The 22,722-nt window shown below is 31.9% G+C and overlaps 2 protein-coding genes across 3 annotated transcripts in view; both read right to left on the bottom strand.

Moving 5' to 3' along the window:
• Nucleotides 1–3,199: 3,199 nt before the first annotated feature.
• Nucleotides 3,200–22,722, bottom strand: part of LOC123714267 (dopamine D2-like receptor) — an 81,099-nt gene continuing 61,576 nt past the window's right edge. For both annotated transcript variants that reach the window (XM_045668477.1, XM_045668485.1), the window contains exons 3-9: nt 8,566–8,675; nt 7,584–7,836; nt 7,193–7,377; nt 6,500–6,610; nt 6,085–6,291; nt 5,450–5,658; nt 3,200–4,266 (exon numbers count right to left, since the gene is read on the bottom strand). In XM_045668477.1, coding sequence (XP_045524433.1) covers nt 4,052–4,266; nt 5,450–5,658; nt 6,085–6,291; nt 6,500–6,610; nt 7,193–7,377; nt 7,584–7,836; nt 8,566–8,675 — 1,290 coding nt within the window. In that variant the 3' untranslated portion in view covers nt 3,200–4,051. The remainder of the gene's footprint in view (nt 4,267–5,449; nt 5,659–6,084; nt 6,292–6,499; nt 6,611–7,192; nt 7,378–7,583; nt 7,837–8,565; nt 8,676–22,722) is intronic.
• On the bottom strand, nt 17,027–22,531 carry LOC123714260. Its single transcript, XM_045668466.1, has 6 exons — nt 22,439–22,531; nt 20,708–21,365; nt 20,414–20,598; nt 19,381–19,552; nt 18,306–18,833; nt 17,027–17,321 (listed from the first exon to the last, which is right to left on the bottom strand). Exons 1-6 carry the CDS (start codon nt 22,454–22,456, stop codon nt 17,077–17,079), a joined length of 1,806 nt encoding a protein of 601 aa, XP_045524422.1. The 5' UTR covers nt 22,457–22,531; the 3' UTR covers nt 17,027–17,076.

Raw genomic sequence — 22,722 nt, 5'->3', positions numbered from 1 at the left:
TCTTTGTATATTTAATTCTAGTTTACATTTTCTCTTTATATATGAAATTCTGTGCTGTTTATATATAGCAATTTTTAAAACCAAGTTTTAGCGAAAGCTTTTAATATTTATAGGTTTCATCCATAACTAGGTCCTACGTTTTTAGAATCAACAAGATATTTAAATTAAGCAGTAGTTGTTAAAATTTTTGCATTTAACAAAACAAACAAACGAACGAACTTATTTATAATATTAGTAGTATATATTGGTAAGTCAACGTGAGGAACGTGAGCAAGAAATAAATCTGCATTTTTAATGTAAACAATGTATGTAAGAACCGGTTTAGTCATAAAATCCATTTTTGTTAATAAAACACCGCTCTTTATCTTTTTTGACAGCGATATACAGATTTGACAGAAACTGACGAATGGGAAGTTTTTATGTTGGATACGGCGGTGCCTGGTAAGAATATTAAATAAAAGCGCTACTCAAATGCATTTTAATTTGAAATTGACTTGTTACCATCTTAGCTGAGGAAACTTCAAGAAGTGTACATTATCTCTTAAATCTCGTGACATATTAATTAACATTAAATACTAGAAATTGATTTCATGTTAGTTACGTCGTGTATGTACGTATCACTATTAAGTATATATGAATGGTATTCTAAATACATCGCAAGCTCTATTCAAGTTCTTCAAACAAAAAGTTTTAGTTATGTTACGTTATGTTTAGCATGAAATTTTATACGAAATTGGGAAAAAAACTTCTACTTTCTGTATGATTACGCAATTTATTAAGTAATAGTTGAATGGGTGAACATATACGTGGGTAACACTGTTTAGAACTGGCGAGTTATAATGAAAACATTGCTAATGAAAACTTTTTTGAATTGCATTTTTATATCTCTTTGGTAACCTAATGCATTATATATTTGTATGCAGTATATTGCATTCATTTGTTTTCGTATTGGCGGCAAATCTAAAACTCTTGTTACACGTGAAAATACCCTAACGCGAGAAAATTTTCAATGATTTATTATGAATTTCGCTGTGGGCTTACTCTACAAGCTTACTCAGAGCTATTATAGCCTGCGATTAGCATTCCTTAATGAAGCCCCATCTCGTGTCACTATTTACAATTGGTTTAAGGGTTTCATTTCCCATACTTTAACCGACGACGAGAAACACCTTCGCATGGACTGGTGTCGCCAAATGCTAGATTGGTTTAACAGCGGTGACTCAAATGCTGTATTTGACATCCTCACAGGTGATGAAAATTGGATATATTGCTACGAACCCGAAACCAAATGGCAATCAGCTCAGTGGGTGTTTCCTTTCGAGGATCAGCCAACTAAGGTAAAGAGAGGAAGAAGTCAAGGCAAAAAGACGATTGCCTCATTCTTTAGTTGGAAAGGTCATTTCGCGATAGTTGTGCTAGAAGATGGAAGGACAGTATGTGACTATGGTAGGTGTCGAGATAATGAGTTATATGCCATACAGTCCTGACCTGGCGCGACTTTCATTTATTCCCAACTTTACAAGCGCTTTACAAGCCCTGAAGATGCGGGAAAGCGTACGAAAATGAATATAAGAAGAAGTGGCCCTTAAGGAAGAATGCAATCTTCTCAGCACTGCTTTTCTCAGTGGTTCCATTTAATGGGACGATGTGTAGAGAGGAACGGAGATTAATTTGAAAAACAATAAAAATATTGGCAATTTTCTACATTAAGCTATTTTTCATTATCTAAACATTTTTAGTGTTACCTAGGTAATATCGAATCTGGACCTAAAAATGCCATCGATGTAAGCTTTGTTAAATTAATCTTTGATTATAGATTATCTAATTATCTTTCATAAATATTGTTTTGGAGCAAGACGATACAATAAAACAAATCGTTTAAAAACAGAGTAATATATTTGTAATCATCACAATTTTGCATAGAAAGTTCAAACGCTACCTGTACAATTACTAATACACGATAGTATAATGTTCGTTAGGTATTTGAGTTAATTTAGTATACACAAATAAATCACAACACATTTTAACTAATACTTAAAAAGAAACATATTTTAAGGATATATTTAAAGTTACCATCTGCTTATGAAATTATTTTTATTTTACCTACGAGTTGTCTGATATTTAACTAAATGTTACAATTTACAAATTACTCCAAATATTTACATTTAAATTTGGCGCGACTAACACTTACGCTACATTATTGCATAAGAATCTCATTTATTTAAAATATTGAGCTTTTATACATAGCTATTATCAGGATACTTTTAAATATTTAGCCTATATAAAACTCTAGTTAAGTTTATATCGCAGTTAAACACAATTAGCAATAAAGAATGAAGTTAAGGGTGAAATAAATTAATATACGTAAACATATAAACTGTATAGAATACAAGGAACATTGAGTTACATTTGGAGTATTTAAATAATTGAGCATAATTAAAATTAAATCACAATATTTAATTCTTATGACCTGAATATGTAAATAATCTTTGGTCTAAAGTAATTTTATATAAATCCACTGAAGCGTGAGCTGTTTGAATAATTATATTTAAAAAATTAAATAATATATATTTTACATTAACCCCCTAATAAACACTTATCAGTTTAAATACAATGTTTGATATACCACTAATAATAATGAATTTCACAGCATGAACACTCTTTGACAGAAGAGTTTTGGTCTGACAAAGAGTGTGTGAGAACAAATGCTTTAATTTGTACGATTTAAAGATTGGTTAATATATACAATCTAATAAATTCAGCTTATTTGATGTATAAGCTTTATGCTAATTGGTTAATTACATAGTTGAGATAGTTCAATACAAACCTCGCGACTTAAATGCCTAAAAAAGGTTACATGTTACGAGGTATAATAATAATACATATATTAACTATATATGTATTTATAAAATGTCGCATCGGCATAATAATAAAACTTATTGGATTATGTTTCGTAGATAGACTAGTTTCTAACAGGACCTTATAAATTCAAATTTATAGAGATTATTCACAATTTTTGATATGATCAAATTATATAGTTATCGTATTTACAAACTTCAAATCACGCCGTGCATTGACTTCATAAATATTTTTTTTTATTATAGTAGATATCAATTAATCTAATCCTAATTGTTTAGAAAAATAAATATTGAATGTGTAAAAACTAGATTTGAGTGTACTTTTGATTTAATAGTTAAGTTTCTAAAGTATATATAATGTATATAGTACCCGTGTGGTGAGTAAATAAAAAAGTAATTTAATATTACTTTTTTTAAAAGGTCTTGCAAAAGAGATCCATGTTTTAAGTATTTCCAGAGTTAATCTTATTTCTGATTGAATCGTTAATTTTTGAACACTTACGAATTATTATAAACTTAAAACACACATAACACGTACATTATGAAATAAAATCACAACCTTAAAGAAATGGGAAGCGTATAAACTTTTGGCAAGTTATTAACTATAATTAAATTTAGAAGTTATTTTTTAGGAGTTATTGTAGTAATACTGATGGGTATAGTTAAAGCTTTACTATAACTCTCTGTCTTGAGAGAGGTGGAAAGTTCTATATTCTGTTTTCCACTCCGCTTTGAAATACAAAGGACGCGCTAACGTAGTTTATTTACTGAGTTCTTTTCTTTTATATTCTTTTGTTGTTTCCGGATTATTTATTCCATACAACCATCCCATCGTGACGTCGCTCTCTGAGACATAAGCATATTTTAATGTTAAGCGTTATAGGACAGAATACAAATATCTTTTTACATAGCTAATCTTACAGGAAAAACTACTTGTAGATAGTTACAAAACTAGTTGGAGAAAACGGTTATGCTAAAGCAGTCGATATGCTATTTATAAATGATCACAATATGGCCGCCGTCCATAGTGTTCGTTGTTAGCGTTTAATTTATAATGCAATTTTAATAAGAGAGACTTTATATTTATATTACAATCATTTATATTTCGTCTTTTGATAGCCAAATAAAATTGCTCATGCCTTCTAATATTTCTAATTGAACTACTGAGCGAAGACGACCACGTAATCCAGACGCTAGGTGCTGCACTTCAAGATTTTCCGGAAGGCTTTTCTAAACTCTGGGTTAAATATCGTGTAGATAACTGGGTTGAGGAAGGAGTTGATATATCCTAGCCAAGTGTTGAGAATGAAGACGGTGACTCCCGGTGTGAACTGAAGACCAAATTTAGCGCAAATCGCGTCCAGTACGTTGCAGGTGAAAAACGGTGTCCAGCAGAAGAGGAACACACCTGTAAATATAAATACTACAGTAGATGTTTAAAACAAAAATTTAAAAACGAATTAAAAAACATGATATCAATTTCTATTTTCAAAAATTTAGTGGAAATGGAAAAACGAATCCAAAACAACTAACTTGAACAAATTAATAAAGTTACGTATAACAGAGGAAAATTTTAATTTATTTTAATTAAGAATAAAGTTAGAGAAAGGTCATTAAATTGGCTGTTAATTTTGAAGATTTCGTCGAGTTTACAAGGTTCTTAGATATCGCAAGTTAACACTTCGCAACTCTTGAATCATTTGTGAAAAGGTGTGAACTTAGATTCGATATAAGTAATTTTGTTCCTCGCAAATACTTGGAAACTCGAAACAAGTTTTAACAGCTTCCCTTTTGAAATAGGCGAACCACTTAAGAGTTTCTCACCTATAGAAAAAACATTTGAAATATATTTCGGATTTCCGTTTGTGTCAAGTTTTCGATCATATGAATAGTTTTTTGGGGTAAAAGTTATTCAATGAAAGTTTTTTAAAGAAATAATATATTAAATTTCCAATACCCGATCGGCGTTATAATGTGGGTAGAACTATTCATATTTATGCGTCTGGTTTTTAATTCTACCTTGGTTTATTTTACTTTTCATTGTTTGTGGATATTGCTTAGTTCAAGAATATCTATAAATATAGATATGGTTACTTCCTGACCTGATTATGTATTCATGTATTTATTTGCATTCCATAACGTTACAAAAGATGTTTATGAGGCTTAAAGCTAGGTACAATATTATGGACCCTGTTAGGGCACAGCAAAAAAAGGCATTACAAAACCTATATAACATAATTAATAGCAACAAAATAGCACATAAAACTTCACACTCCAGGCTAGTACCAATTTCATAGAATAACATTTTTATTTATTTATTTAATTTTGAATATTTAGGGATTAATAATCATGAAATTAAGCTATATTTTTATCTTCTAGGTACTCATTTACGTATAAGAAGTTTTTTTAGTTTGTTTGTAAATGTATCTTGTATCTTATTATATTAGATGTATCTTTTTTTCATTTCTTAGTGTCTCAGGTAGTATAATTAGTAAAAGTAGTAAAATTAATGATAGGATATATTTCTAATTTTTTGTTAAAAATAATATAATTTCATTGCTATTACTAGAATATAACGTCAAAACATGTACCTAAAACTATAGCCAGTGTCTTAGTTGCTTTTCTTTCCTTTTTCGCGGAGGACTTTTCTCGTTTCTTCTTGCTTGCTTTATTCGCTTTGTAGATAGTGAACCTGGCCGTGGAGCTTGCTTTCCTTTCTTTTTTACTATTTGTGCCATCTCGGAGGTCGTAGTGACTGGACCCCAGGTCATCTTCAGAACGAAAAGCGATTGACGCGCATCTGAGAATCGAATGTGTTTTTTTTAAATTGGTAATTAAAAGTCTAATGAATACATGTACATTTAACACTTAAACATTCACATAAATAAATAACATTAGGCAATGGGCGGCCTTATTGCTAACAAGCTATTTCTTCCAGGCAACTCTAGTATGGAAAATTAAAACCTACAGAGGGTAAAGCACAAGAAGTGCAAAAATAATTAATAGAAATAACATATAACAACAACAACAAAACTAAACTAAAAAACAATAATTACATAAATATAAAAGCTAATCTTAGGGTTAAAGAGTGACAATTAATATATATATCAGTAGCTAATGATTGTATTTTAATTCAAAAGTTTGAAAGAGATGAATTCCCGGTACATTAGCTAAAATTGTAGAGTGAGTTTTCAGTAACATAATTTAACTGGCAGCCTTCCCTTACCTTGTATCCGGTTCAAGTCTCTTGCCATTCTTCTTCCACGTATCACAGGCCATATTTCTCAGTACAGTGGCATCTTTTACTGGGGGAGACCCTGGAGGGGTCATGTGTTCCCTAATAGTATCCTCCAGATTGGAGGGAGCATACCCGGAGTCGTTGTTTCCGTTTGGATCCTGAATGGTTTGGGGTTTTACCTTTTTTCTCGGGGTTCTGAAAGATTGTAAACACCTTAAAATCTCTATTTACTTTTAGGAATCATAACAAATAATTTTCAGTTATAATATTCTCAACACTTTTTAAATGATTATTTACAAACGCATTATACCTATGACTCAATTATATATTGAGTTTAAATATTGTTAAGAAGTTTTGTTTAAGTTAGATAAAGCTAAAAAAAGTGTGTAAACAATATACTCACCTAGTGCTTTGTTCAGTTAGTGTGGCTAACATGAATTCAGTGGATTTATCGTTAGGAATCACGTGACACTCTTCCGTGTATACCTCCATCTCAACAGACCGCTTGTCGAAACTAATGGAAATATAGATAAAACTTTAATATGTCACTTTTGTAATTATCAATGACAATGGTAACATAATTCAGTGTAAAAAGGATTTTCCAAATCTCTCGGGACCCCAGTATATATATATGCGTATATAAACATTATGTTCAGGTTTAATGCTAAGTTAAGCTTGATTATTGTAGCGATGTGTCGTTAATTTTATGAAAAGTTTTAGATCTGGTTTAAAACACACATTTTAGTTCTGATATGTTTGAAAATTATCACGTTATTGTTTTAAAATCAGATGCGGTTGTAACATTACGATACCTACCTGGTAAAATTTGAAATATTTTACGAAATGTATACTTGAAGGCTGACGACAGACAGAATTAGACTTAGAATGATTATTATAAAACTTGGATCAGGACAAATCTATACATATATAAATTTGAGACAAATATCTCTGAAACGCATATAGATTACAAATTTTAGAATGGTAAATAATATTTGGATATACTGACTCCAGCACTAAGTTTTAGTCCTTAAGCCATCTATTCTCATTATTTAATAACAGTTATTTCCATATTGTCAAATATCATATTGTTAATTACCTATCTTCATGGTCATCTTCATTGCTGCCAGAGCCTGTATTTGTCGGTCTTTCATCTATAGCTGTCTCCAACTGTCTAGTTTGAGCTACGTTTTCGATAACCACGGCAGCTGTGGTTCCTGTTGGTTCACCTGATATCGGAGGCTTCTTGGCTGCTCTCTGTTTCTTGGCACGGTTTCTTAAAGCCTGTTAAAATAGGTCACTGTACTGCCTTAACGCTCTATATGCGAATTCGTTTGTGTTATTTCATAGACTATTATATATTAATAGTCTATGTAATAGTAAATGTAATATATCATTTATTTACGTTATTTTCCAAAGTTTAAAAAATCCTACCACTCGATACACTTAACTTACTAGATACACCTTAATAAGAAAATGAATTTGCTCACCTTAAAAATATTGTAATAGAGGAACATCATCATTATACAGGGTATGTAGAAAGACCCCAACGACGAATACAACACATAGTTGAGGCTGTTGAAGAGGCATTCGTCGTAATTTCTGTCTGGTGTGTCATTCAGTCCTAGAACGATGGGCGCTCCTATTGCTGCAGAGATCATCCACACCAGGACAATGGTGAACCAAACTCGCCTATTGTTTTTGTGTTTAGCGTACTTGATTGGTTGGGTTACTGCTATGTACCTACAAAATTATTGAATTTAAAACATACATCATCAAATAAAATTTTCACTTCGTAGTCTCTTTATATTTTTGTATGTTGAGTGAAAAACGACAACTATTAAAAGGTAAGTAGACGCATAGGAAAGTGGGAACCAAAGTGTTCAAATTTAAATTATTTGCTTTAGCAAATAATGCTAACCAACAGTGTTTAAAAAACTTTACTGAATAATTTAATTTACAAAGTTTGAAACGTCGTATGTGTTCCAAGAAAATATATTTCCGTAGACCAATATTTTCCGATATATCGAGAAAAGCGAAACATAAATAGAATTAATAAAAGCACTCAGAGTATCTCTATTAAATTATTAGTTATGTATATAGTACGAGAAATCTTTTCAAGGTATTTTAGGCTGTAAAATGATATTTTAAATTTGATACCTCCATTTCAAGATTGGTGTGTCAAGACCGATTTTTAACATCAACGCTAATGTTCATGAATAAGTTATATATAAAAAAAATTAAAGGCTAGATTAATTATATAGGCCCATAAATATAGTCATCACATTTTCATACAAGACCTTAATGGAATCAAGAAGTCGAGCAAGTGTTTAAGGAAACATGGAAAAGGGTATTAATAAATTTTCACTGCCAAGTAAAAACAAAGATCCCGTATAACAATTCGCTGTTGCTGGACGAAAGTCTTGACTGATTCAGCTCTGAGCCAGTTTGGTTATGGTTATGGTTAATTACCTATCGACAGATATGGCGACCAGATTGAAAATGCTGGAGGTTGACGACGTCACATCCATCGCGATATACACGTCACACACGAAGGCCGGTAGGCCCCAGGAACCGTGTACCTGCAAATAAATATACTTATTAATGCAATGTTTCAAATGTACACATTAAAAAAAGTTTCATCATGCGTTTATTTTAAGTATATTAAGAATAAAATAATTATGCTCTTTAAATGTGAGTAAACTTTTAACAAAACTAATGTTTACATACAACTCTTAGATTCATAAAGTAACTGTACAAAAATCATCGTGGAACATGAAACAGACTAAAATACTAAAAATTCAAACACAATCTGTGTTATCCCCATCGCCTGTCAGTTTCGCGAGTTCGCAAAGCGTTTACTTAAAATTGTTAGCCGAGCTGTGAAGGCTGTGTGCGCTGTAGTAGCGAGAACGTATATCTATCATAATAAAAATGTTGTACTCGTATTTATCGTGTGTAGGAAAAATGATGACCAAAGACCAGCAGTGCAGTGATATACTGAAAATGCAATTTATATAATTTTATGTAAATATAAAATTTCTTTTAGCTTTCTGAGGAGCTTACAATACGACCTTATTTCCGAGATTGAAAGTTTAATTAAAAAACATAAATTATTATATTCTTGAATTTACGTTAACTAAGTTAAACTTAAAAATAGGTTAAGTTTGCTTCTTAACAGTTCCCAAGGCTTTCATCCTAAAATCTGAAAACGTGTTCGATAAAGCTGTAAAAGTGATATATGAAAATCTTATATCCCGGTAAGTAAGTCCGCACTCGCACTCTTAATGAAATTGCATCAGCAAGTTGCAAATAGATAAGCTTGTGGCCTGAGAACGCTGAGTTGAAAGCCGATGTAGCTCAGAGACGATAATTTACATTTTCAATAAATAATCAATTTAAAATCAATATTTAATGTTGCGATCAATGTTATGTAGTCTTTACTTTATTTTATACTTCTTTCTACTTAGAAAAACTACTTTTAATTTATACAATAGTGTCGAGGCTTCAGTTTTTATTATATACTTTTTAACAAGTCCGCAGAATTACGGGATCTATCAGATCTCTTGCAGGACTTTTGAATTGTGCGTTGAACATAATCATGTTGTTTCTCTTCTTGCGGGAGGATCTAAGGTGTAAAGTTCTTTAAGTATGAGCAGCACAAATATACATATTTGTATCCTACTTAAAGCTGAAATCACGGACATTAAAAAATAAATTAGTGATGGATTAATGCACAGTATTGTAATTATTTTAATTCCTTGCGTTAGGAGATATGCCGGTACGTAAAATTGTACGCCTCGTCGACGCAAGAGGGAGGATTGGCGGCGCGGGCGCTGCGTGACTCGTTTTAGTGTTGTCCAAGCATCGACATGGGAGCTGGGAGGTCGCGCGCACGTTTTGGAAATAACACTCGCGAATATAGCTACGTGCTGAATATTTTTGATAAACAATAAGTGGTTTTAAAATAAAATTGTGTTTATTTTGATGTGTTTTCTAACAAAAAATCAACGCCGGATTATACAGTTGCATCGTCCAGTAAAATATTTTTTTTTGCAAAATGCCAATTTGCCCCCATTGGCTAATAATGACAGTGATTTTGATTATGAATGATATTTGACGTACCTAAAAAGAAAACGATAAAGCTTTCTGCGTTGGAGCACAGGCAATTAAGTACTAAAAATATATATCAGCCCATGTATTGGAAAACAATTTAGTGTGCTTCAGAAAACGATATCCAGTCCAAAAAAAGTAACAATAATACCACATTATTGATGAAGTATACTACTGATCCTGACACCCACTGGTAGATTTTGTGGTACTGTTTCTCTTAAACTCTCTGTTACCATTAGCGCGCAATGCAAGCAATCAATGTCCTTACCATGTTTTTATGAAAAACACTTTGCATAAATAATAAAATAAGAATTGAATCGATAACTGAGATATTATTTTATTCCCATCACTACTTACTTACTACACATATTGAAATATCTTCGGTTGCGGTACGAGATACAATCGATATCCAATATTTTTTTGGTATTTGTAGTTTATTCCCAAGTCATGACTGCGTGCGAACCTAGTAAAATATAAAGCAATTGGCTATCTTTCACCGACAAAAAATTCAAAATATTTAACATTATTTTTTTGAAGATATAAATTATTTTAAAAACTGTATCTTTAGGAGACTGATTAGGTAGGATTACAGTTAAACTTCTTGTAAATATACAGCATCGAAAGTATTTTTAATATCAATATTAAAGTCAATTGAGTTTTCTGTAATTTAAATACTGAAACTAATACCTGGTTGTTAAGCTTTGCTTGATAAAAATATCAAGCAACAGACATTGAAAATTACATAGCTATTTTATCCATTAAAATATTCTTATTAAACGCCTCAAAAGCTGGACTACAAAATTGTAGAATCTTAAATGAAATAGAACAAAGGCTCAATAAGCTCCGTCTAACTCTTATCGTGACGTCACATCCCTGACATCCGGTATCAGCGCGACTTCCGGCGGCCATTAGGGGCATTGTCTGAGCTCTTTTGTCCGCGTTTTATGAGTTTCTTCCTCAATATTACCAGCTAAAACATCGCTAATTATTGCTCTTATATCTTGTCCGACTCGGTAATAGTCTAATGATAATGACATTATGAAATAACAACTTAAACGGTTTTATTTATTTTAATGAAGTCTTGTAAATAGTGAGTAATTCATGCATAGTGGCTAAGCGTCTCCGTCTCTTGCTTGTGCAACAATGGATGTTTATATTTGTGAACAGCAGAATAATCGACATGTGCTAGCCGCAGAAGACTGCCTTCAGGCCTATAAAGAAAAAAAATGTGAGCTGTCACGGGACGCCTGGCAGATGTGAAACATAGACATTATTTTGTAAAAGTATTATGCAGATAAGAACATATTGTGATAGGAACTAAATATGTCATAATGATAAAATAAAATATTACGATTTTTTTCCAGATATCGATGACTATTTATTGAATAAACATTTATTTTTATTAAATACAAAAATTTACGAATTTATTTCAAATCGTGACTACTTAATTCGTTTAATCAGTGACTTCGTATAGACTGTATATATATACCATCGTATATATCGTGCGGCTATAGATGTATCACATCAAAATGATAACATGAAAAGAACCGAAAAAACATCTTCATCAACACTTTTGTGTTTTATATATATTTTTTAAGGTAAGTATTATTTGCATCCTTATGCTTATACTCCCTGCATGTTTGCGCCTGTAGTTGAAACAATCGTGGCAGTTTGATGAGTTTATTAGCTTTTTGACAAAAAATCATTTAAAATGCAACACGCACAAAAATTTAGTGTCTTATTTTATAGAGGAGTTGATTGGAAACATTAATTTTATAAAAACTCAAAGTAAATAAGGATATTTTACGACTTATTGTCTCTATAGTACGTGTTTGGATCAGAGCCAGGTCTTAATCAAGGGACGGTCATTCTCCTGCTGTGTTTATAAATATATGCAATAAATTTTCAGTTTTAAGCTTTCTAACTTTAACAGTTAAGTAAAATCCAGTTTATCTGTGCGATATCGTGTAGTAATATTAAACCAGTATTAAAATATTTTATTTTCAAAGTAATATGTAATATGAACACAAAAATGATGGATCGAAATAATTACAGAAATATTATTGTGATGAGTTCGCTAGCTCGTGAGCTAGTTGATATCTTATCTCAACTCAGAACAAGTCCAATTAGACTTTGTCTACGAGTTCCTCTCATAAATCCCTCAGACATAGATTTATGTCTGAACCAGATATTCACCTCAATAAAACCAACTTTAAATATTTCTCACGAGGTTAATATAAAATTGCTACCCGACTAATAGGACATCCTGCTAGGACCTATGAAACTCTTGTAGCTGTTAATGGCCCTTGTAAAATAAAATGTGTAAATTTATAGCTGTGTTGAACTTACCCACACTTACGATACCTAATTGTTTTTATTGGTAATGTTACTAATTTGTTTATTGTATATATCAATTACTCGTAATGACAGTCTTGCCCAGGCTCGGCGTTCATGGATTTTTCTATCTATGAATTTGATAATTATGCGTAAAGTAAAAATATCGCAAGCAAACGGGCATGTTAAACTCAAAAATCTACAAAATTCTTCGAGGTCTTCTTGCTATTAAAGAGAAAATATGGCACTTACTGCGTTATGGGACTAAGTTACTTTTATAAAACAAATCATTTCAAAGAATAAAAACGGTTTAGGATTCGCCAATAGTCCGTATCATATCTATAAAATATCTGAATCGTACAAACGTCCCAGAAATTTCTATAAAGAATAGTTCGTGCGTGAGTTCTATTACCAGAGCCATCCTTTTTAATACAGTACCGCTTTTTACCCTTTGAACTTGAAATAATATCGTCACGTGCTACGGACGTGTTTCGAATGAATTACTAAGTAATATTGCACGATATATTTTGCCTGCAATGACTATTAATGTATATTACACTTGTTACTCTTAGTATGTTTAGAAACACTCCATAGTGATCCTAAACTGCGCATTTTCTGACATAATAAAGAGTTGTCGTTATATGGAATAAAGTGTGGTTTACTATTTCAGTATTGATAAAATATGAGAAAATAATTCGTAATAATAATCTAATGAGTAGCTGAGGTAACTTAAACGAGGTAAACGTGCCAGTTAACACAGTAATAATTCTTGGTATCTTCTTAACTTATAATACCTCGACAGTCGTAGTAAATACGAGCTATTAAAAGGAAAAAAGACAAACGAAAGAACGTACAACATGCAGTTCTCGAGTATAAAACGCAATAATTTCAGTTTATTATGAACGATTATTATAAAACAGTAATACTCATACGCCAAGTATTTGGAAAATTCGGTCTGGTTTTAGTATAAGTTACTGTTCTTAGCTTTTTATAACATATGCTTATTAAGATACAATAAGGACATATTGCATTGGTTTTCATAATTTTCTATTGAGCACATAAACATCTACGTATTACAATCCTATACCGACTATAGTATAGCGAGCTAAACTGGCTATTAAACTGAAACTATCACATTAAAATAGCTCTTTTGTGCACTAAATACGGGCGTTTTCCCTTTGAGTTCGGATGTAATTCATTAAGAAATTTTATGTGGGAACACGTGTTGCAATCATGAAGATCAAACAAATCTCGGTTTGGTCTCACAAAGCTTTTGAAAGAACCGTTTGGAAGCCTTGATTGAGGCAACATTATTTAATTTCACTATTCTAATTCCAAAGCTTTTACGCAGATTTCCAAATCTCTAACGACTATATGGATTTAATGATGTGTGATCGTAAAAAATAGCATTCTACTGGTTATGAATAAAATTTTCATGTATATTCGCTAGTATCCATTAATTGAGACACGCTGTCTAGATTAAAATTGTTCTTAATAAATCTGATAGAGTGAAAATAAAAATATTAAGGCGTCGTATTACTGGATATATACATTTATAATTAATATAATGTAAAGGTTATTTACATTATGTAGATTCATGTCTAGTAAAACAAAGTCCGATAAATTTTTAAGTAACCGATTTTTAAAATACAGTATATAATAAATAAGGTGAACCTCCTCACATTCGGGAGATTAGTTAGGAAATTGGAATTTTACTATATTCCAAGATATTGTTACGAGCTAGGGGATCGGATAGAAAATGCCGTAGATTTCTTCAAAGGTTTATTTCTTGATAAATCAATGAGGAATTTATGGGCACAAATTAATTGCAGAGATGCACTAATTACACACACAAAAACAATCACTTATTACTTCACTATGCACACTTCACACAGTACTTTATCACTTATATTCACTTTATTCGCACTTTATCGCTTCGGTGTTTCGCTCTTATATATCCCTGGGAATAATTCTAAACAATATTCGAGAACTTTCTAGGCGGGCTTACTACTGAGTAGCGATTGCACAATTCTAGAACGTTCGCACTCTTTGTCTCTTTAGCACGTTGCTCCGTCCTTGTCGTACGGCGTTCTAGAGTGCTCGTCTAGTTTCGAGAAAGTTCTGATCTTCTCTCTCTCTCTCTCGGATCATTTAGTCCTTGTCTCACACCTAGAAAGTTCGGTCTAGAATATTCCTTCATCAAAGGGGTATAACTAGGCCTGAAAACGGGTCCCCTGAAAACTGCACCAATCGACTACACATGTTCTGAAACTGACTGAAAAAAGGTTTCAGCTTCCTGAAAACTAGGGTAACATTATGGAAATTACAATTTTCTAATATGTGATTGACCCTCTCCTGAAACGGTCAGAAGTCATATTACAGCCTGCTGAAAAGTTCTCTAAGTAGTGGAAAAACCTAGAAACATTGTAGTCGACCCGTCTTCGTAACAATATACTAAAAACGATGTTTGATATACATAACTCAGCTCTTACCTGCTAATGACTTAGATTGGGGGTTAACTCGTTAAATTATGAAGTTAAATCAATAATAAATAAATCTCAAATATAGTGAATAGTCAAAGACGTGAGATAGAGATTGTTTATACTATGTACACTGTCCACGTTGTCAAAAAAGAAAACCCTTACGAGCTTCTTGGCTGTTTTTCTGACATCTGTGATGCTGATGCTGGATCGCTGTCTGTACCCAATGGAAATTACAGAGTAGGACTCAAAGAGCATTTCTGATCATGAATTCTAAATAAGTAAAATAATTTGACATTGAAACCGTTAAACAAACCCAACATAAACCTGTATAGAATGAAGAATTAGACGTAATTTAATATAATATGTGGTAATTATGATAATATATATGTAACTATGACTGTTCATTGCTGACATGAAGGCATTAAGCTTTAATCGGATTAATATATATGATCTAACGTGTGTTATACGGGGTATTAGTTTCGACTAGAATTAACATAAGTAAATTTTTTTCAATGCACTTTCCCCTTACGTAGTTCAGTCATTCGTAGGATATTTGTGGGACTTAGTGAGATCGTACTCTAATTACTGTAATGAATAAAAGAGATTATATTGTTTATTCAGTAATTAGGAAAGTGTCATATGTAAGCTGTTACGCAAAGGTCGATTCTCAATCGAAATGCAAATTAGAATTTGATTTACCTACAATATTATTCTTTTCTAGTTTCTGAACCTTCCACATGACAGGTATAATACAATTTCATTGTTAAATCACAGACATACGTCTGCTGGTAATAGCGCCTCACTGGTGTTCATATGCGAATGCGCGCAAAAAACTGTATTAAATGTTACAATATATTTGCAGCTATCACCTATAAATTAATAACTTCCTACGTTATAATATGATATTACACTTCTTAGGACCTTATTTAGACCTTACTAGCACAGCTCTGACCCACATTAAGTATTAATTGTAAGTTTGTTTAACGCGTAGTAGCTTACACGTGTAATGTAACTCGTGCCAAGATCGTATACGCGTATATTCGGCCAGTTTGGAACAAAATTGTCAATATAAATAAGAATTTTCAGTGCCAAGTTACAATGCCTTAATCATAACCTTGTATGGAGTGTACCCAATTTACACAGTTATGTATCCAATTTTGTTTGTTTTGGGTATAGTAGAATACAAAAAGCTAGAGATAAATAGGGACATTACTATCACATTACATTTTTTGAGGTCCTTCGAGTATAATGCGGAAATGTTGCAGAGGTTGGGGCCGCGTGTGGCAAATAATCACACTCGGCGTGTTAAGCGGTCGCAATTGCTTGCAGTGCCTAGATCACGAACTAATTTACACAGAGAAATGCCATTTACGCGTGTCTTGCGCACCCTGAATATTATTGCATGTGAGGCACACTGGCTGAATTCACAAGAATTGCATTATTTATAATTAGTTATAGAAAGGTTTAGGTTTTATGTTTTCTTATTTGATATAATATTATGTTTTTAATTTAATTTTTATATTAATAAGTTTTCTATTGCATCAGAATGAAGTAACTGTTAAAATAGGAAATAAATAAATATACTTAACATAAACCTTCAAAGCCACACTTAGATTTTATTGTTAGAAAACTATTGCCAAGAATCTTCTCAAGTGGTCATATTGTTAAATATACCAACTTTATAGTTGTATATAAGCCCATAACTCATCAAAAGTAATGACTAGATTGCACGTTAGATTAAATAAAACGCTTTTAAAAGTCTCTTTATAATAATATCTTAACAATCAATTAGATAGGTGTCTCTTTGAAGGAATCTTTATTCTATAACGATATACTATAAAGTGAAACCTTACTGTAATAGATAATGTACTCGTCAGAGCTCTAAACAAAAAATTTAAATGCATAATAAAATAACAAAACTACAAATAATTAATAATTTATTACAACTTTTTTGCCACAGTAACCTTATATATATAATTTGTATTATAAATCAATTGAAATCTGTGAAATCACAAAGAACTAAATAAATTCAAGTTATTCATGCAATTTAAAATTAAAAGCTTTGGTTCAAACTTTCTTCCGGGTACGAAAACTGTTTTAGCAATGAAGAATTCTCCGCAGAGTGTGTTCTTAAGCCCACCATGTCCAGATTGGGTCTTATTGGTGGCCTTCCACGGAGTCTCCCTTCGAACTTCCGACGTTTGTGATTCAGTGGACTGTCATCAGATATGTCTTCGTACTTGCGCTTAGAGGTCGATGAGGATGTGGAATCGTGACAAAAGGATCGGTGTGATGTTTCTAAAATATAAAATATATTCATAGTATCCTCTCGAAATATAACTTAACCATGTATGTAGCTTTGATCGTCAAATAAATTATTTTAATATAAATAACTTTAATATTCAAAATCTATTTCACCTCCAAACTTGATCCAATTTCTCAAAGCTTTCTAAAGCATAATAACGTTTTATCATCTATATCTCCTCAGTTTGACTCATAAACAAGCTCTTAAAGCTGAATAAGCGATTTCATGAACACGTAACAGAGTTAATATATCAAACATTATTTTAATGTACTAAGTTAACTACATCGGATATCTGGATTAATTCGATTTATTGATTTTGATAAACGAAGCATCACAAAACAAAATTGCTGAAGACGAGCGCCTGGTAATTCTGCTGCCAAAATTAATATATTTTAAAGTAGAAAACAATGAAATTGCGTTAGTATTACAAATCACATCAATATTTTCTGATTGAACCTGATCAAAAAATTAATATCCTTGTTAACCCCTATGCTAAAAAGATGAAAAGCTTTATAGAAAATTCTTGTATGGAAAGCGGCAATATTGCATCGCAGCTCAACGGGTAAACCCTCGTGTTTCATAATTGTTTTCCTAACATCGTATGAAAACAATTTTCTAAGCTGAATTTTTAAAATATTGTCAGCACTTTTGATATTTTATAACAGCGTAATTGAATAAAAGACGTTCTGTATTTTAGTGTATGTTGTATTAAGGGCTGGCACGCCTGTGTAAATTATAGTGCCATACGGATATTATGTCGATATTTTAATAAAGGAAATTACGATAAACTTTGCCTATATACATAACAGTTTCTATAAAATATAAATATAGGATTTATATCATCTTAGAAATAAAGGGCGTATGACAAAATATATGTATGTATACAACGAATCAAATCGATCTTATTGTATTCTAACTTATATATTTACAGTATGAAATTGGTCCATATCAGGCAATATCATGTAAATCGTGTTTACCTTTGTCACCCCAAAACACCTTTTTCACGACCTTAGTGACAGTCGACCAAATGTTTTCCTTTTCGACGATTGCGTCTCTGTCTATCTCGTTAAAATTTTCACTGCCATCATTCGCCATCCTTTGCACGCTCACCTTTTTCTTCGTTACTGTAAATTTAAATTGTATTTCTGTTTCGTCCTCTTGGGTTCTGATAAGAGACGCGAGGCATTTTTGTAGCGATCCTGCGATATTTGCTGTGAGCATCGTAATTGCATTATTTGGTTCTGGATCCACGCACGAACTAAACAAGTCGGTATCTTTCGTGTTTTCAAGACCTGGGCTTTCTTTGAAACTGATAGCTCGAGCGAGAACGTTATGTTCCACCTGTGGTGTTTCCTGGCTCTTCTCTAGTCTGTTAAGTGGGGTTTGCGTAATCATTGCCACTCTGTTCTCAAACCTATTAAGAAGTGCTTGAAATCGTGGATTGGTGATAGCTCTTTTCGGCTTTTGTGGGCCTGGAGTTAACATTCGTTTTGGCTTGCGATAGACTGGAAAAACATTTTCTATGATTAATATAAGAGTATCGTTTCAATAGCGTTAATAATGGCATGTTAGTAAATTACAAAGTAAAATATGTATCTTAGGCTATTGTGATTATGTGGTAATTATTTAAAAAATATTTCGTGTCAGTCTTTTACTTAATCTGTAACACAATATAAAGTTTAGCAACAAAATTGCAAATTGTTTAATTAAACGTTAAGGAGTAAAACAGACATTGTAAACGATCGGTACTAACTTCGAATTACACCTGTTCGCATTATTCTACAAGGTACACAACAACAGAGGTAAGTCAGCTTGTCTCACATAAAAGTTTTACTATCATCGTTCATAAAGAAAGGAATAAACTTTATGGCGCTGAAACAAAGCTGGATCAGCGTATTGCAGTGCAATCAATTAATATTACTCCACAATCATACTATTTTTAATAGGCTTAGAGAAATTCTGAATGTTCCCCGATTTTAATGTAATTTTTGGCTATTATTTAGTTATAGACGTTATTAACGATAACGGTATTGCTATAAAGTAGATGTGTACCCCGCTTAATATTAGGAGCGTCTTGGTTGAACACAGTTCCATCAGCGAATGTGACTTTTTTCTTGGCTGAAGAATCATTCGAATCCTGAAAAGTGACCTGCTTTTCTGTACTCTCTTGACTTCCTCTACGGCTGTCTACGATAATACCTTTCAGTTTTGGCATCTCCGTTGGCTGTAAAGATAAAACATATAAATAATTTTAACTTTAAACATAACAATAATAAATGAGAATAATTATTCCTGAATTATATTTGGTCCGTTGTATGTACCCAATAAATAAATAAATGCCAGATAATGAAAATAGAAGCGTAAAGTAAATTAGTTATATAATAAATAATGTATTAAGCATATTTCATTTTACGATTAGACAAGACAAATGCAATGGATAATAAATATGCGTAAATTAATTTTCATGCCATTTTTATTTCTTAACAGTTGTCTTAAAGATACCGTTTTATTAAAAGTTGGAAACTTGGAATCGATAAAGGTATAAATTGAAAGTTGCATTCAAGCGACGGCGTTGCTCACTAAATATTTGAATATTCTTCGAACTGAAAGAAAATACGAATTGGTATCTCCTTGTATGACGTCTCTGAAATATTGGCAAGTGAAGAAAATATAGGGATAACGTTAGAAGATACAATATAAATATTATATTTTCGATATACTGAATATATAAGGTTACATTAAGCGTAATATAATATGGAGTGAAAACCATTTTTTGTTTTGTTGACAAATTGTTTGGATGAAATCTGGAACTTCTGATTTGAATATATTATATTATATATTACATTTTAGTTATATTATATATTAGGTTATATAAACACTCATTTCTTTGGGTCACGCCTGTCGAAAAGTGGCACTATCTCAAGCCCCGTTATTTTTAGTTATAAATACAGAAAATAAAACTAGCTAAGGTGAGATACTACAGTATTCCTACTTGCGCGCCACGATTGATCGCTCTAATTGTTTTGCAGCCTAATTAGCTAACTAAGTATTCGAAAATAAATAAATTCCAAACTTTTAAGCATACCTTTTGTGATGGACTATCAGCAGTCTCAATTTCTGATAGTGGAGAATCATTTGCAGTATCAGGAAAGCGAAGCCAGCCTTCCGTGGCTGGGTTAGTTGGAGTACTAGTGGTAACAATCTGTGCCAATTTTAAAACGTGTGGAAGATGTGAAGTCGGAGTTGTTACTTGCTGGCTTGCTTCTGGAACTGATACAGATTGGTAAAATTATAGTTTCGGAAACACAACTAGAACTTCATATCAATATAAAGTGATATGAGGTTTTCTGTTAAAGACAATATAGTTAAAAAAATATACCTTCTAATTCATCATTTCTGGAAGGCGTTGGTGTTTTAGGATTCATGTTCACCGAAGCATCATTCAAAGTCTCTTCATCTTCATCGAAAGCAGCCTGCCTCAGCATCCACTTCTTGACGTGTGGCGTTTGTCTCATTTTCTTAATATGTGGAGTATTTTGCTTATCAACTTTTGGTGTTTTAGGGGCTAAATTAGGATGGGGCGTTTTATTACCTTCTATACTATCGTCTTCACTAGAATCGTATTCTACAATGTGGTTTTTTCTTAGTATCGGCGTAATCACTGCAGTTTTACTTGATTTATTAACAGATACAATCGCCTCAAAATTATCGGTATCATTACGTATTTTCTCGTAGATAGAATCAAACTTTTCTTCAACATCATCTCTCTTGAAACTACACAATTCAGATATAGTAGTACACTTGTCTAGATCTTGGAAGTCTTGCATTGTAGTGTATGTTTGTTGGCACTTTCTGCACCGGAGTGGAAGGTGGGATGTAAGGTGTTCAATGAAGTCTTGGTTAAGGTGTTGGGGATGACAGAGGAAGGGGTTTCCACGGCAAAGTGGACAGTCATATGTTAGCTCATGAGCTCTTTGCTCGTGCTTCCAGCGGCAATCCGCACAACAGAATCGTAATTGACAAACGATGCACGTAACCTGAAATTGTCAAGGGGTTTATCAATGCCAACAGTAAACTACATATATTTAATTATGTATACTTTTTATATAAAATTACTGTATAAAACTTAAATGATATATTACCTACTATATTTAGAAAAGGGAAAATTGTCTCTGAAAACAACCGAGACTTTATGATTGTTTATTTTTAATTAATTACTTTATTAAACAAATAGCTTGTTTGGTAGGTTACGTCATTAAGTCGGATTACGGCTGATTACGAATTGACATGAGAAAGATGTATCGACCATCGACGATCATTAGCCGTGTAAGGCTCACGATTAATTGTGATTGCGATTTTAACACAAAATTACTAGGAATATAATTTCCTTCCTAACATTGTTAACGATTCAATATAGTTTTTAACTATTTGTTCATTTACAAACGACTACAAAGTCACGATATAAACATATATGTTTACATCGTATAATGCTTATAATAAATATATTTGTAAATAAATTAACCGTTTATTACTCAATTGATAGTAAATGCGTTTCATCTAAATCCTGTAATCATGAAGCCAGCAACCGACAATAAATTGACGAAAATCCATCGAAACAATCCACTTGTAATTACTACACTGTCACTGCCCAGGCGCATCACATCATCGTGGATTAACATATTATGTAGTGTACAACAAAATACTTTAATCCTCCAACTAACTTCATGAATTATTTGTATTATTTAATTCACTGTGTTGTAATGTAAATTATATTCTGTTTATATTTTTATTTATGGACAATAAGAAACAAATTAAAGGAGTGCCAAGGATATCTTTTTAATAAGCAAACTGTTTTTAGACAGATATTACTGTACAAAATTAAATTTACTTCTTTCTATTGTGTCTGGTAGTCTAACATATCATCAATACATTAATGTATGTTAGAAATAATCTACTATTAATGTATGTTAGGAAGTCCACAGTTATACATTTGTCGGTGATTATTGTCAATATAAAAATTAGACGCTACATTAAAACTCCAATTAGCAATTTAATTACATATCGTTGGGTGTATAACAAATAATAATAATTAATTAAAAATTTTACTCACCTCAATCGGATCCTTCATTGTTCACTCATCACAAATACTTTTAACGTTCGATTAAACAAATAATTAACAACATGCTTTCTCTAAACCAAGAGTTTATTTTATAAACCCGCTTAATCATATAATGTAATAAATATGGTTAATGTAGTAAAACACTAAATAGTTGGCTATTACTTATAACTATTTCGTCCTACCCTCATTTTTGAAATATGATTTGTCAAAATATAATTCTGCTGTGACGTTTACACATTGATTTTTGATATTATATTCTTATTTGTATAGATAAG

The sequence above is a fragment of the Pieris brassicae genome, chromosome 1 (assembly GCF_905147105.1).
Source record: "Pieris brassicae chromosome 1, ilPieBrab1.1, whole genome shotgun sequence".
Taxonomy (NCBI): Eukaryota; Metazoa; Arthropoda; class Insecta; order Lepidoptera; family Pieridae; genus Pieris; species Pieris brassicae.
Note: the sequence above shows the minus strand (reverse complement) of the source record. Positions and strands in the feature narration are given on the sequence as shown.

Bases quoted from the DNA above. Each gene is read 5' to 3' on its own strand.
- LOC123714260 (XM_045668466.1), bottom strand. The intron at 20,599-20,707 runs GTATATTTTTTT...AATCTGTATCAG, and splicing joins CAGAAATGATGAATTAGAAG to TTCCAGAAGCAAGCCAGCAA. The intron at 19,553-20,413 runs GTATGCTTAAAA...TTATCTTTACAG, and splicing joins CTGATAGTCCATCACAAAAG to CCAACGGAGATGCCAAAACT.